This window comes from Moschus berezovskii, chromosome 1 (genome assembly GCF_049115385.1).
Source record: "Moschus berezovskii isolate FMDL1 chromosome 1, NW_MosBer_1.0, whole genome shotgun sequence".
NCBI classification, from domain to species: Eukaryota; Metazoa; Chordata; class Mammalia; order Artiodactyla; family Moschidae; genus Moschus; species Moschus berezovskii.
In genome coordinates, this window is record NC_142460.1 from 4052508 (window position 1) to 4065919 (window position 13412).

The 13412-nt window shown below is 55.2% G+C and overlaps 1 protein-coding gene across 5 annotated transcripts in view; it reads left to right on the forward strand.

Moving 5' to 3' along the window:
* PCNT (pericentrin) overlaps positions 1–13412 on the forward strand; it is a 108777-nt gene that overhangs the window by 10739 nt on the left and 84626 nt on the right. For all 5 annotated transcript variants that reach the window (XM_055415715.2, XM_055415751.2, XM_055415776.2 and 2 more), the window contains exons 4-10: positions 423–624; positions 3267–3322; positions 4282–4456; positions 4917–5053; positions 7061–7172; positions 8758–9001; positions 9248–9314. In XM_055415715.2, coding sequence (XP_055271690.2) covers positions 423–624; positions 3267–3322; positions 4282–4456; positions 4917–5053; positions 7061–7172; positions 8758–9001; positions 9248–9314 — 993 coding nt within the window. The remainder of the gene's footprint in view (positions 1–422; positions 625–3266; positions 3323–4281; positions 4457–4916; positions 5054–7060; positions 7173–8757; positions 9002–9247; positions 9315–13412) is intronic.

Consider the following 13412-nt stretch of genomic DNA (forward strand, 5'->3'; position numbering starts at 1 on the left):
CATTTCCCTAGTTTAAAGTAATGTCATTAGCCAAAAAATTTAAGCAAGAAATGCACATCAAAATGATGTATAAAATAATCACATTTGTACCAATATCAGACAGCAAATTTCAACAATGCAAAAATGTCAATTACGTTTGTACCAACCTAGTAAAACACTTAAGATTTGTTCTCTTAATGATTTTTGGGTCCACGATTCAGTGGTGTTCGTCCATTCACAGTGTTGTGCATCCTTCAGCACCATCTGTCTCCACAGCTCTTATCCTATCAACCTGAAACCATGTTCATTGATGACATCTCCCCAGCCCCTGGCAGCCACCATCCTACCTTCCGTCCTTATGGTTTGACGACACTGCATGCCTCACCTGGGTGGCATGACGTTGTCTTTTGTGGTGGCACGCAACTAACCTCACTGTCCTCCAGGAGCTGGAGCTGGAGGTGCTGCGCCTGAGCCTGAGTGACATGCACGCGGCACGGCTGGAGCGGACGCAGGCGCACCTGCAGCGCGAGAAGGAGGCGGCACTGGCCGAACTGCACGCTGAGCTCACCGGGCGGCACGCACAGGAGCGGGCCCTGCTGCAGAGCCGTGCACGCCGGGAGCTGGAGCTGGTCCGCGAGGAGGCAGGTATGCACAGTGGCTTTGCATGGGGCTGGGCGACAACCTGGGGTGTCGACAGAGGATCCTGGCTCGAGAGCTGTGAGTTTCTTTGTTGCTTCATCACTTTCTGTCTCTGGCCAGTTTGTGGCCGCCCAAGACCCCCATCCCAGACCCCCATTCCCATCCTCGACCCCCATCCCAGTCCCCCATCCTCATTCCAGACCTCCATCCCAGTCCCCCACTCCAAACCCCTATCTCCGTCCTGGACACCCATCTCAGACCCCCACCCCAGCCCCCCATTCCTATCCCAGACCCCCATCCCAGAGCCCCATCCCTGCCCCAGACGCCCATCTCAGACCCCCACCCCAGATCCCCATCCCCACTCCGGACCCTTGTCCACACCTCAGACTCCCGCCCTAGATCCCCATCCCTGCCCCAGACCCCCACCCCAGACACCAATCCCCATCCCAGACCCCATCCTAGACCTCCATCCCCATTCCAGACCCCCATCCCTGCCCCAGACCCCCATCCCCACCTCAGACTCCCACCCTAGATCCCCATCCCTGTCCCAGAACCCCACCCCAGACACTAATCCCCATCCCAGACCCCCACCCCAGACCCCCATCCCCTCCCCAGAGCCCCATCCCTGCTCCAGACGCCCATCTCAGACCCCCTCCCCAGATCTCCATCCCCACTCCAGACCCCCATCCCTGCCCCAGATCCCCACCCCAGACCCCCATCCCCATCCCAGACCCCCATCCCTGCCCCAGACGCCCATTTCAGACCCCCACCCTAGACCCCCATCCCCACTCTGGACCCTTGTCCACACCTCAGACTCCCACCCTAGATCCCCATCCCTGCCCCAGAGCCCCACCCCAGACACCAATCCCCATCCCAGACTCCCAGCCCAGACCTCCATTCCCACTCCAGACCCACATCCCTGCCCCAGACCCCCATCCCCACCTCAGACTCCCACACTAGACCCCCATCCCTGCCCCATACCCCCACCCCAGACCCCCATCCCAGACCCCCATTCTCACCTCAGACCCCCTCCCCAGACCCCCCATCCGAGACCTCCGTCCCTACTCCAGACCCCCATCCCTGCCCCAGATCCCCATCCGCACCTCAGACTCCCACCCCAGACCCCCGTCCCCACCTCAGACTCCCACCCTAGATTCCCATCCCTGCCCCAGACCCCCACCCCAGACCCTCATCCCCTCCCCAGACTCCCATTCTTACCTCAGACTCCCACCCCAGACCTCCATCCCCATCCCAGTTCCCCATCCCCACCCCAGATCCGCATCCCTGCCTTGGACCCCCAACCTGGACCTCTATCCCCTACTGGACCCCTAGCACTGCCCCAGACCCCCCTGCCCACCTGTACACCACCCCTGGCTCCTCACTGTGCTCAGAGGCCGTCTTGCTGCTGGTGGCACCTGAGGCGCCTTTCAGTCTTGCAATTATCTGGCCTTAAAGTGAACTTTTATGTTGTCATTTTTTATGTTTCTTGGTACATTTTTTATTGGTATTTTTGTAAAAATCAATTTTCACGTAATAGTTTTATTGAGCTGTAATTCATGGGGTCACGGAGAGTCGGACACAAGTGAGTGACTGAACTGAACTGAACTGAATTCATATACCATATAACTCACCCGTTTAAAACTGTTTCAAGTCAACACTTTGGTGGCTTTCTTGTTTTTCCCACTCAGAACGTTTTTCCCCCAGAAGAGTCCCTGGGCTGTTTTCTCTGACCCACCCTGGGTTGCAGAGTCTTCCTGTCCTTCCCCCTTTTCCCCCCAGAAGCGTCCTCCTCAGTCCTCTGACACATATTCACGGAGATTCAGGCAAACACGAGGAGATTATTGCATGTCCTCCCCTGCTTTTGTTAAATTTAAAAAATATGAAACATGCTTGTCCTGGGCCTGTTTGGATGCTGTCTCCTCCACCAGCACCCCTGGGACAATCCCCAGGGAGGCCCATCTGCCCTCCACTCCTTGCAGTTCTGCCACGGGCGGGGCCCCCATGGACCTGGTGGAACCTGCCCTTGCAGGGCGGTGGTTGGATCTCTGCATGGATCCCGGGCTTGCTGGGCCGCCCTCCCGGCACCTGGTGGTGCTAGCTGTTGCCTGCTGCTGCTCCCCCAGCTCCACGCTTGGCTGCACCCCCTGGTCCAGTTCATCTTCTCCTCTGCCCCTGGCGCCTCTTTTCTAGTGCTTTTTCCCTCCCGGCGAGGAGCTGTTGGGACCTGAAACGTCTTATCTGTCTCCCTTTACTTATTGTCCAGCACCCAGCCTGGAAGCTGGCCTTGCAGGATCTTGGACTCCAGGCCCTGGGTGTGCGTGGTGTCCGGTGTGGGGCGGATGGGCCAAGGTTCTACTAGCAGAAGGATGAGGCGGGCTCAGTGATCTGCGAGGCCCGGAGCCAGCCTCACATGGCCCTCCTACACTGTTGCTCTGGCTGGACGTCTCCTGTTCTTTGTTGGGCGCAAGCGTGATTTGCTCATCAAAGCAGCCATCTTCACCTTCTCGATTTTCACAGGAGCATCCTGTCCTGTTGGTGTTATGGAGTGGCCTATGGTACTGGAGCCTTGTCCTCTCTGGGGAACCAGACTATGGGGAAGTCTGAGCCTCGGTGATCTGAGCCACTTGTTATGTTTGTTTGTCTTGCAGCTGAGCTGAAGGAGAAGCTACAATCAGAAATGGAAAAAAATGCCCAGATGATAGAGGTACATAGGATGGGACAGTGTCATTCCGTGTAGGTGGTATTCCCTCACCCCCGGGGGTCTCCCACTTGATTCTCACAATGCAGTCGTAGTTGGCGTCGCCAGGGCAGTGTGGCGCACTGCTGTCTCTGCCCGGCGTGGATTCCTCAGTAACTGCTCGTGTCTTTTGTGTGGCCTGGTGTGATGGGAGGCTCTTTCCTCCCATCTGGCTTCTGAGCAGCCCTGTGGCTGGGGACATAGACCTCGGTCCTCAGGGACAGGAGACGCGGACACCACTTAGGAAGCCGTGGAGGGGTGGCGATAAGGGATGAGCGTCCCCGAGGGTGAAGGCAGAGGTCGGCGTGCTGACAGCGCTGCGCATGCCGGCTGGGGCTCTGCTTGTCCTGCTGTTCCCACGCCTCACCCCCCGTTTGTGGGGAGGGGTTCTGGTTCCGGGTGCGGCAGCGCTGGCTCTGTTCTGAGGATGCGCTCGTGAATGTGCCTCTTGTGCCCCCCAAGCCTAGCTGTGCGGATGGGCTCTTGGCGCTGGTGATGGCAGTGGATGTGGGCAGCGTTGGGGCCTGCGTCCTGGCCACCTGCACAGTGGCAAGTGGAGGCCAGCCTCGCGCCCCAGTGCAGTGCTGCCTCAGTCCCAGCCGCCAGCTCGGGGCGCTTGGGCAGAGTCTGGCCCTGCAGAGCTTGGTGGCATTGCTGTAGTGCCTGGGTCTGGGTTGGTGACGGATGCCTGACTCGTCAACCGAGTTCCTGTGCTTCTGCTCCGAGGCCACTTCTGTTTCCGGCTGGCGGTCCAGGCCAGGGATGTTTGCCCACTGCTGTTCCTGTCTGACTGGACATCTCAAGCTGCATGCTCTACTCACAGTCTGGTCTGAGCAGGGATGACTGGGTTTTGAATGCGAGGTTGAAATATCTTTACCTCAGTAATCAACCATTGGCTATCATTTCTTCTTTCTCATTTAAATTAGATTCTGAAGCAAGACTGGGAATCCGAGAGAGACACGTGTTTAGAAAACCTTCGCCAAGAGTTATTGGAAAAGCATCGGTCAGAACTGGAGAATTTACAAAACCAGTTTAAGAAAGAATTGGCACAACAGAAAGCTGAGTTGGAGAAGGTTTTTCAAGCCAAACATCAAGCTGAATGTGAGTCTTTAAGTAAAATGAGCAAGTTTGGAGGGGCTGGTTTTCCTGTGTCATCCTAGAAAGACTGCCATGTGACAGACCAGCAGGACAGAGCCAGTGTGGCCCTGCCTCGTGGGTCACAGGCCTCTCGGGTTCCCTGAAATTTCCAGAATCCTTCGTTTCAGAGACAGTTTTTACATGTTCTACTACTGGAACATGTTTGTTTTGCTACCAGAAAAGTAATATGCAGTTGTTCACTTTCTGTTACGCGGTGACGCCTACTGGCAGTGGGCCCTGTCTGCTGGCCTGTGCCTTCCCCTTCCTCCTTCCCTCCTTCTGTCCCGGAGGAGAGCAGAGTCCTAAGAGCAGAGTCTAGAGAAAACAGGGTCTGCAGGGAGCCTGGGGACAGGCGGTGTGTGCAGCGACAGCGACAGGTGGAGGACACGGTGGCGTCACAAGCTGAGGCCCCGCCCGTCGGCAGGTTCCCTTCAGACGCAGGAGGCGCAGCACGAGGCCTCCCTGAGCAAGCTCCGTGCAGACCTGCAGCTGGAGCACTGCCAGTACTTGGAGGAGCTGGAGCTGAGATTCCGGAAGAAGGAAAAGGAGAGCCAACTTGAGGTGGGCACCGGCTTCTTTATTTGAATTGTCAGTGCAGGAGGGAGTTGAGGAGACCTTGGATTGGACTCAAACTCTGTCATCAGCCAAAACTTAAGCCCTAATTTGTGTTACATGTTTTTTTACTTTTAAATTGAGCTATAGGTGGTTTACAATATTGTGTGAGTTTTAGACATACAGCGTAGTGATTCCCAATTTTTAAAGATTATATTTTATTTATAGCTATTATAAAATATTGTTTGTATTCTCTATGTTGTACGATATATTCTTATAGTTGATGTTATACTTAGTTATACTTAATAGTTTGTACCTCTTAATCCCCTCCCCTAACTTGCCTCTCTGCCCTTCCTTCTCCTCACTGATGACCATAGTTTGTTCTTTATAACTGTGAGTCTTTTTGTATATATATTTATTTCTTAGATTTCACATGTTACTGATAATAGACAGTATTTGTCTTTCTCCTTCTGACTTATTTCACTTGGTGTAACAGTCTCCAGTCCATCCGTATTTCTGTGGATGGCAGTATTTTTTTACGGCTGCGTAGTGTTCCATTAGGGGATTCCCACGTGGCTCAGTGGTAAAGAACCCACCGGCCAATGCAGGAGACCTAGGAGATGCATGTTCAATCTCTGGGTCAGGAAGATCCCCTGGAGGAAGAAATGGCAATCCTCTCCAGTATTCCTGCCTTGAGAATGAGCCTGGTGGACTGCAGTCCATGGGGTCACAAGAGTGAGCCGTGACTGAGCGACTGCACATGCAGGCAGTGCTCCACTATATATGCGTCCACGTCTTCTCTATCCGTTTGTCTGTCAGTGGATACTGAGGTTGCTTCGGGGTGCAGTGTCTTTAAATTAGTTTTTCCATCATTTCGGGTGTATACCCAGGAGTTGCTGGGCCATATGGCAATTCTGTTTTTAGTTTTTTGAGGGACCTCCATACTCTAAGCCCTAATTTAAAGGGACTCTCAGTATTTGCTGGAGGCAGTAGGTAGCCACATCAGGAGGTAAGGTCTGTGACCGTGACTTAATGATGGTGTCCAGTCCTACCCTTGGAGAACGTGTGCCGTTGACAAGCAGCCCTGGAACGTCTGTAGCCTCCAGCCATCAAGGGTGCAAGGTTCGGCTGCTCACATCTTCAGAACTTTATTCCAGTGGGCCTCTACGTACCAAAGTGTGGGTGATGTGGACATATCTCACTTGGGACCTGAAGGGCCTTTGTCATCAAGACCAAGAGCCAAGCAGGGCCCCACGCATTGATTGAAGAAATCAGGACGTGACTGGCAGGCGGAGTTAGCTGAGGCTGGGGCGTGGGTTTGCAGGGAGGAGAGGCATGGAGCCCAGGAGGAGCCGGATCTGGCCCTGCTGCGCTGACTCCTGTCTCTCCTCTAGAGGGCAGCCTGGCCGGGCGGGGCCTGCGGCAGCCCCCCATCCTGCGGACAGGCAGCTGGAGGGGCATTTTCTGTCCTGTGCCCTGAAAAAGGAAGGGCCCGTTTCACAGGCAGCCGCCAGCTGCAGGCCAGCACCACCCTCGCTCCCTTGGGGGCTTGGCCCCACGCTGGTGACCTGGGGGGCTGGGCAGTCGCTCCAGCCCAGGCGCCCAGGAGGGCGGGGGTGCACCTCAGCTCCAGTGGCACAGGGCCGGCTGGCACGTGGCACACACTCAGTGTGCCAGTTCTGTTTAACCTGGAAGAGGAGATGCTTCCCAGGGAGGTTGACCAGGCAACTTGGAGAGAACCAAACAGGCTGCATGGGGGTAAGGGACCAAGGTCACAGATGGGGAAGTGAAGGGGGCCCCTCCACCCTGCCTGACAAAGCGGGGGCAGGTTTCTGCAGGGGACGCAGCCACAGCCTGAGAGGCATCCACATATGAGACCATGGCCGCCATGGATTCCTCTGGATGGTCTCGGGGCTGCCGATTGCAGGGTGGGGTGGGCTTGGGCCGAGGCAGCTGCGTGTTCTCACCTGGTGCCAGGGCCGCAGCCCGGCGCCCACACTGTGCCTGCTCTTCCAGCTGGAGAGGCTGCGCGCATCCTATGAGGAGCTGCAGGCTCGGTCCCGGGAGGAGATCCAGCGCCTGGGGTCCCAGCTTGAGTCCGCGAGGTCCAGCAGGCAGGAGCTGAGTGGTGAGCACCTTGTGTTCCCAGGCCAGGTCCCCGGAAGGGAAAGCTGCAGTTTGAACTGCTGAAACCCCAAACTAGAACCTAACAGTTTTGCAGGCCCAAAAAAGTGGTCTTGTAAACCTGTGTGTGTTTTGAGATCTGTGGCGTCACTGTGAGGGGCTGTGGCAGCCCTTGTGCTTCACCATAGGTGAGCTGGCGATGATTCTGGAAGCCTGTGTCCTCCCTCATGTTGACGCGCACCATTCACACGTGAGACTGGGCTCCTGCTGGGGCTTGGTTAAGCACCATGGAAACGCTGTTCTCATGAGGGAACTTGGGTCACGGGTGTGCCTTGCTGCATATCACCTCTTGGGCCTGCAAGCTCACCTGTGGAAAGTGTTGTCAGGCTCCTGTGGCTCTAAGCTCTGATTTTGGAGGGTGATGCCAAGTATACTGAGGGCACAAGACCCCAGTCAGGAGCACAGGGCCACGAGGCGTGGGCTTGTCTGCTGCTCTTCACACAGGCCTCAAACAGTAGAGTCTCCCCTGTTGTGTTGTTGGGAACAAAGGACAGAGTTAGGAGAAAGGACCCAAGATCACCCCTGATGGCTGTGGGCATGCCTAGGCTCCAGCCGGGCCCCGTTCCTGCCCTGGTGGTCCCTGGGAGAGGACGGCTCCAGGCAGAGCTGGTGGACTGACCTGAGGGTGGGCTTCAGATCTGCTTTCACGCATGGGTTACAGCCTGTGTGCTGCCTCTGCGCCCTCCCCTGTGTGGTTACGGCCCTCATGGGGGACGCAGATTTGGGACAGTGACCCGCCTCCTTCCCCGTTATTTGAAAGCTGGCAGATTTGGAGAAGGAAGTGGCAACCCACTCCAGTGTTCTTGCCTGGAGAATCCCAGGGACGGGGGAGCCTGGTGGGCTTCTGTCTGTGGGGTCACACAGAGTCGGAGACGACTGAAGTGACTTAGCAGCAGATTTGGGACAGTGACCGTCTCCTTCCCCGTTGTTTGAAAGCTGGTCGCAGGCTGTGGTGGGCCAGCTGGCAGCACCTCTTAATCAGAGTAGTGGTGGTGGTGACCGTTGTTTATGGTCTGTATTACTGTTCTGTTGCTGTAAACAAAATACCACCATCTCAGCAGCTTGAAACCCCCCACGTTTATTAGCTTGGGAATCTGAGCTGGCGTGGCTGTTTCTGCCCAGGGTCACCCACGGCTGAGGTCAAGGTGCTGGGCTCTGCCATGACCTGACTTCCCGTTGACAGAATTCAGTGCTGTGGGACCGAGGTCCCATCTCCTTCTGGCTGGTGGCCCAGAGGCGGCCCCTCCTCTGTCTTCAGAGTACCTGTGGCTTGGGGAGCCAGCCTGAGAAAGCCCTCTGCCCTCGAGGGGCACTGGGGTTTGCTGAGGCCGCCAAGGTGGTCTCCCCAGTGGTCTTCCTGCTCCAGGCCCTGTGCTCGTAGCCCTGGGGGCCTTTGTCCATTCACAGGTTCTGGGGTGGGATGGGGCCCCCGCTTTACCCTTCGGCGCTGGCCCTGCACTTTGGGGTCTTCAGTGTCTCATTTCCCTGAGTGCCGTGTCTGAGATGCTCACTTGTGTCCACCCATAAAGAGTTGCGCGAGCAGCTCCTGGCCCGGGCGTCTCACGTGGAGGAGCTGGAGCTCCTGAAGAGAGACTTGGAGCAGCAGCAGCAGCAGGAGAGGAGCCGGCACGAGTCCGAACTGGAGCAGCTGAGGCTCTATTTTGAAGAGAAGCTGGGGGAGGCTGAGCAGAGCTACCAGGAGGACCTGACCCTGTTGCAGCAGCGGCTGCAGGAGGGAAGGGATGACTCCCTGCTGGAGGCCATGGGAACCAGGTGAGTGGCTTCCAGCCTAGCCCAGCCCAGCCCAGGAGAACACATTGATGTTTGGGTCTTGGCCTCATGATGTTGAAGCTGGTGCTGGTCTGACCTGCATGTGGGTATGGTTGGTGACATCTGGCCAAAGTGGGTGGGCATGGCCCTGCAGATTGGCACAGAAATAGGGTCCCAGGGACAGTGGGATTCAGTGGCAAGGTGCCATGTCAGGCTCTTACAGCACAGCTTCTCTCTGAATCCATGCAGAGCCTGTTTGGAAGAAGAAGAAAGAGACCATCTTGATGGACTCAGCCTTCAGCGGGAGCAGCTTGAGGTGATGGGCCAGCTTTGTTGTCTTGAGGTGTGACTGACGGGACCTGAGTATCCAGTGTTGTTGTGATGACCGAATGCCTGGGTGTGATGTGATGGGTCTCCTTCGTCAGTCTGGTGAACCTGCACCTCCACAGTGTTTTTCTTTCAATGAGAACTTGTAAAATCCCTTGCTCAGTGCCTGTAGACAGACGGTACGGCATTGTTGACTGTACCCCGATGAGAACGTGTAAGATCTCCTTTCTTAGCACCTGTAGACAGACAGTACGGCGTTGTTGACTGTACCCCGATGAGAACGTGTAAGGTCTCCTTTCTTAGCACCTGTAGACAGACGGTACGGCGTTGTTGACTGTACCCCGATGAGAACGTGTAAGGTCTCCTTTCTTAGCACCTGTAGACAGACGGTACGGCGTTGTTGACTGTACCCCGATGAGAACGTGTAAGGTCTCCTTTCTTAGCACCTGTAGACAGACTGTATGCCGTTGTTGACTGTACCCTGATGAGAACGTGTAAGATCTCCTTTCTTAGCACCTGTAGACAGACGGTATGGCATTGTTGACTGTACCCGATGAGAACGTGTAAGATCTCCTTTCTTAGCACCTGTAGACAGACGGTACGGCATTGTTGACTGTACCCCGATGAGAACGTGTAAGGTCCCTCTCAGTGCCTGTAGACAGACAGTGCAGCCTTGCTGACTGTACCCTGTGCTGTGCAGGCACCCTGGGACTCTTGTCATCTGACTAGAAGTTTGACCCCTTCACCCACTTCACCCACAACCCCTCTACCGCCTCTGGCAACCCGCAGTCTCTTCTCCCGGAGGTGGGTTTTAGATTCCACACGGAAGTGAGACTATGCAGCACTTCTCTCTCCGTCTGACTGATCCCACTTGGCGTAACACTCTCAGGGAGCGGCCGTGTTGTCCCAGGTGGTAGGCTCTTCTGTTCTGTGGCCGAGTAGTATCTCCTGTGTCTGTGTAGGTGCCACATCTTCATTTGTCTGTCTGCAAATGGACACTGAGGCTGCTTCCACGTCGTGACTGTTGTAAATAGTGCTGCTATGAATGGTGGCGGTGGTGGTTTAGTCGCTAAGTCATGTCTAACTCTTGTGGCCTCATGGACTGTAGCCCACCAGGCTTCTCTGTCCGTGGGATTCTCCAGGCATGGGTTGCCATTTCCCTCTCCACGGGATCTTTCCCACCTAGGAATCGAAACCAAGGTCTCCTGCATTGCAGGCAGATTCTTTACTGACTGAGGTATGAGGGGATCCCTGATGAATGTTGGGGTGTGTGGCTTTTTGAATTTGTGTTTTGTTTTCTTTGGGTAGATACTCAGGGGTGGAACTGCTGTATCTATTTTTGATTTTCTGAGGAGCCTCCTTCCTGTCTTCCCCGGTGGCTACACCAGTTTCCTTTCCCACCAGCAGTGCACAAGCGCTCCCGTTCCTCCACACCCTTGATGACATTTCTTATTTGTTTTTTTAGCAGCAGCTGCTCTAACAGGTGTGAGCTGATACCTCACTGTGGTTTTGATCTGTATTTCTCTGATGATTCGTAATGTGGAGTGTCTTTTCATGTAACTGTTGGCCGTCTGGGTGTCTTCTTTGGAGAAATGTCTGCAGAAATGTTTGCAGGTCTCTGCCTGCTTTTTAATAGTTTGTGTGTGTGTGTGTGCTGTTGAGGTATGTGAGCATCTCTGAATCACGAGAAAGCTGTGTTTCATTAATCTTTAGTCGGCAGATGGGCTGTCTTTATGTTCTCAAGCCTGGATTTCCATCCTTTTCACAGCTTTCTTCTGTGACACTGACAAGTAGAAGGAGGCTTGCTCTTGTGTCTCTGGCATCCCCACAGGCTGACTGCTTGTTTAAAACAACTGCCTGGCTGGTTCAGAGCACGACTTGCAGGCGGGTGGAGGGCAGCTTGGGTTCTGCCCAGGTTCCACAGTCTCCATGAGCTCCCTGGCTGCCTGCCTCACGCGTGCTGGTGACCTGCGCGGGTGCGTGCATGCTGGGCGTGTTCCAGTGGCCTCCCTGCCCTCTGGCAGTGTGGCTCACGGGGCTCTCTGCGATGCTGGAAGCCTTGTGGCACCTGTTTGGATGAAGAGCTCCAGGGGTTGAGTGGCTTCTTTGTCCTCCCAGCCCCAGCGCTGGGCAAGGCTGTGCTGTCAGCCTGACTTGAAGGAGGTTCCTCAAAAAATTAAAAATAGATACAGCAGTTCCACTCCTGAGTATTTATCCAAAGAAAACAAAAACACTAATTCAGAAAGCCACACACACCCCAACCTTCATCAGGGATTGATTCCCTCATACCCCAGTCAGTAAAGAATCTGCCTGCAATGCAGGGGACCGGGTTTCGATTCCTGGGTGGGAAAGATCCCCTGGAGACGGAAATGGCAACCCACGCTGTTTCAACCCAGGAGCCTCCGGCAGCTCTCAGCCCCCCATGTTCCTCAGAGTCCTGTGATGGCACGTGGTCTGGGTCTGGGTCCGTTTTTCGTCCTAGGAAAAGGTAGGGCCTTGACACTCTTCAGTCTGGGACGCTGTAGGGAAAGAGCAGATCAGCCAGGATGGCGTGGTCAGGCACTCTCGGCCCGCGGCCTCTTGCTCTCACCCCGTGTTGTGTAAATACATGTTTATATAACAGCTGAGATCACTTAAAGCACTGTGCATCTCGATGAACCTGCTTGGCCATGGGCTACTTTTGCTCCGTAAGCATAAATAAGCTCCACCTGAAAAGCCCTTGAGGCTGCATTACGGCTGTGTCGGCTGGGTCAGCCATGGGAGAATACAGTGTATCTGCTGCCACTGCTGCTGTGCCAGTCAGGAGATAATAAATGTGTCTGTAGTTCCTACGACTCCTCGAGTTTTCTTCCAGCTTCCACGGTCACGCCTTAGTGTCCCTGGGTTCAGTGCACGGTGAGAGAAGCAGGATGGATGTCTTGAGCTGCTGCTCAGCTGTTTGGACGACTGTTCTTCAGTGCACTTCGTTTACTGAGACTCCCGTGAGCAAGTGGGCCTCCCGCGTGAAACTGCTGGTGTCCTTCAGTCCTCATTTCTCTTATATTTGTTTAGGTGTCTTTGGGGGTAGGAGATCTTCGCATCTCTAATTCTGAAGTTGGATTTCTTATCTTCATTATCATTTAAAAGTTTTCTTATGTTGGCATTTTTTGGCCACGCAACACGACACGTGGGATCTGAGTTCCCTGACCAGGGATTGGACCCATGCCCCCTGCATCTGAAACTTCTGGGCCCCCAGGGAAGTGCCAGTCACTGTTAGTTTCTAGGGGCTTTGCCTTTTTGCTCTGTGTCCCGTCTGCGTTCTCTGCTCAGTGTCGGGTGGAGCCCTCTTGGTCTCTTCTCTGAAGGTGACTGTTAGTGCTGAGGGGTTTCTGCTCTGTCTCCATCCATCTGGGTCTCTGTGTTATGTGGGGCGATGGTGGTCTGTGCATTGGTTGGTGCCCTGAGGCTGTGCCGTCCCAGGAGGCCTGAAGCACTGTGGGGTCTTGGGGGCTGTCCGACTGCGGTGGGGGGCTCCACCTGGGGTGGGGGCAGCCTTCTCACCCAGGGCCATTGGTCTCTACCAGTCTCCTGCTGGTCTCCGTGAGGTGAGGCACACAGTGGGGTCCCCACCCCTTGCCAGCCTCCGTGATCTGTAGCCCCTGGAGGTCTTGCAGTTACCTCTGTGCCCCCTGCCTGGCCTCCTGGGTGTGTGGGCAGCTCACGCGTGCTCCTCCGAGCCTTCTGTGCGCCTGCGCTCTCCAGCAGTGGCTCACCGCTGGCTCACTGATCACCTCTGTCCCTGTTTCTTCTCCTCGTAGGTTTATAAATTGTATCTCATCATCTGAGGGAATGTAAAAACATGGAGTGTCTGTGTGTTTGAGCAGAAGTCCTGTGTGTGGGCTTGTGTGCATGGTGGATGCCTGTGCCTGGTGTGTATCTGACATGTTGCCATGTCATGTGGACTGAGGGTGCCTGGTGGAACTCCCCCTTGCTGGGTGTGGGACCCCTCACATCCCTCTGGCCAATGCTGACCCTGGCCAGTACATCTCTGGCTGCGACTCCTGGGTTGTCACTGAGCCAGGATGTCTTTTTACATGTTTGGGTGTTG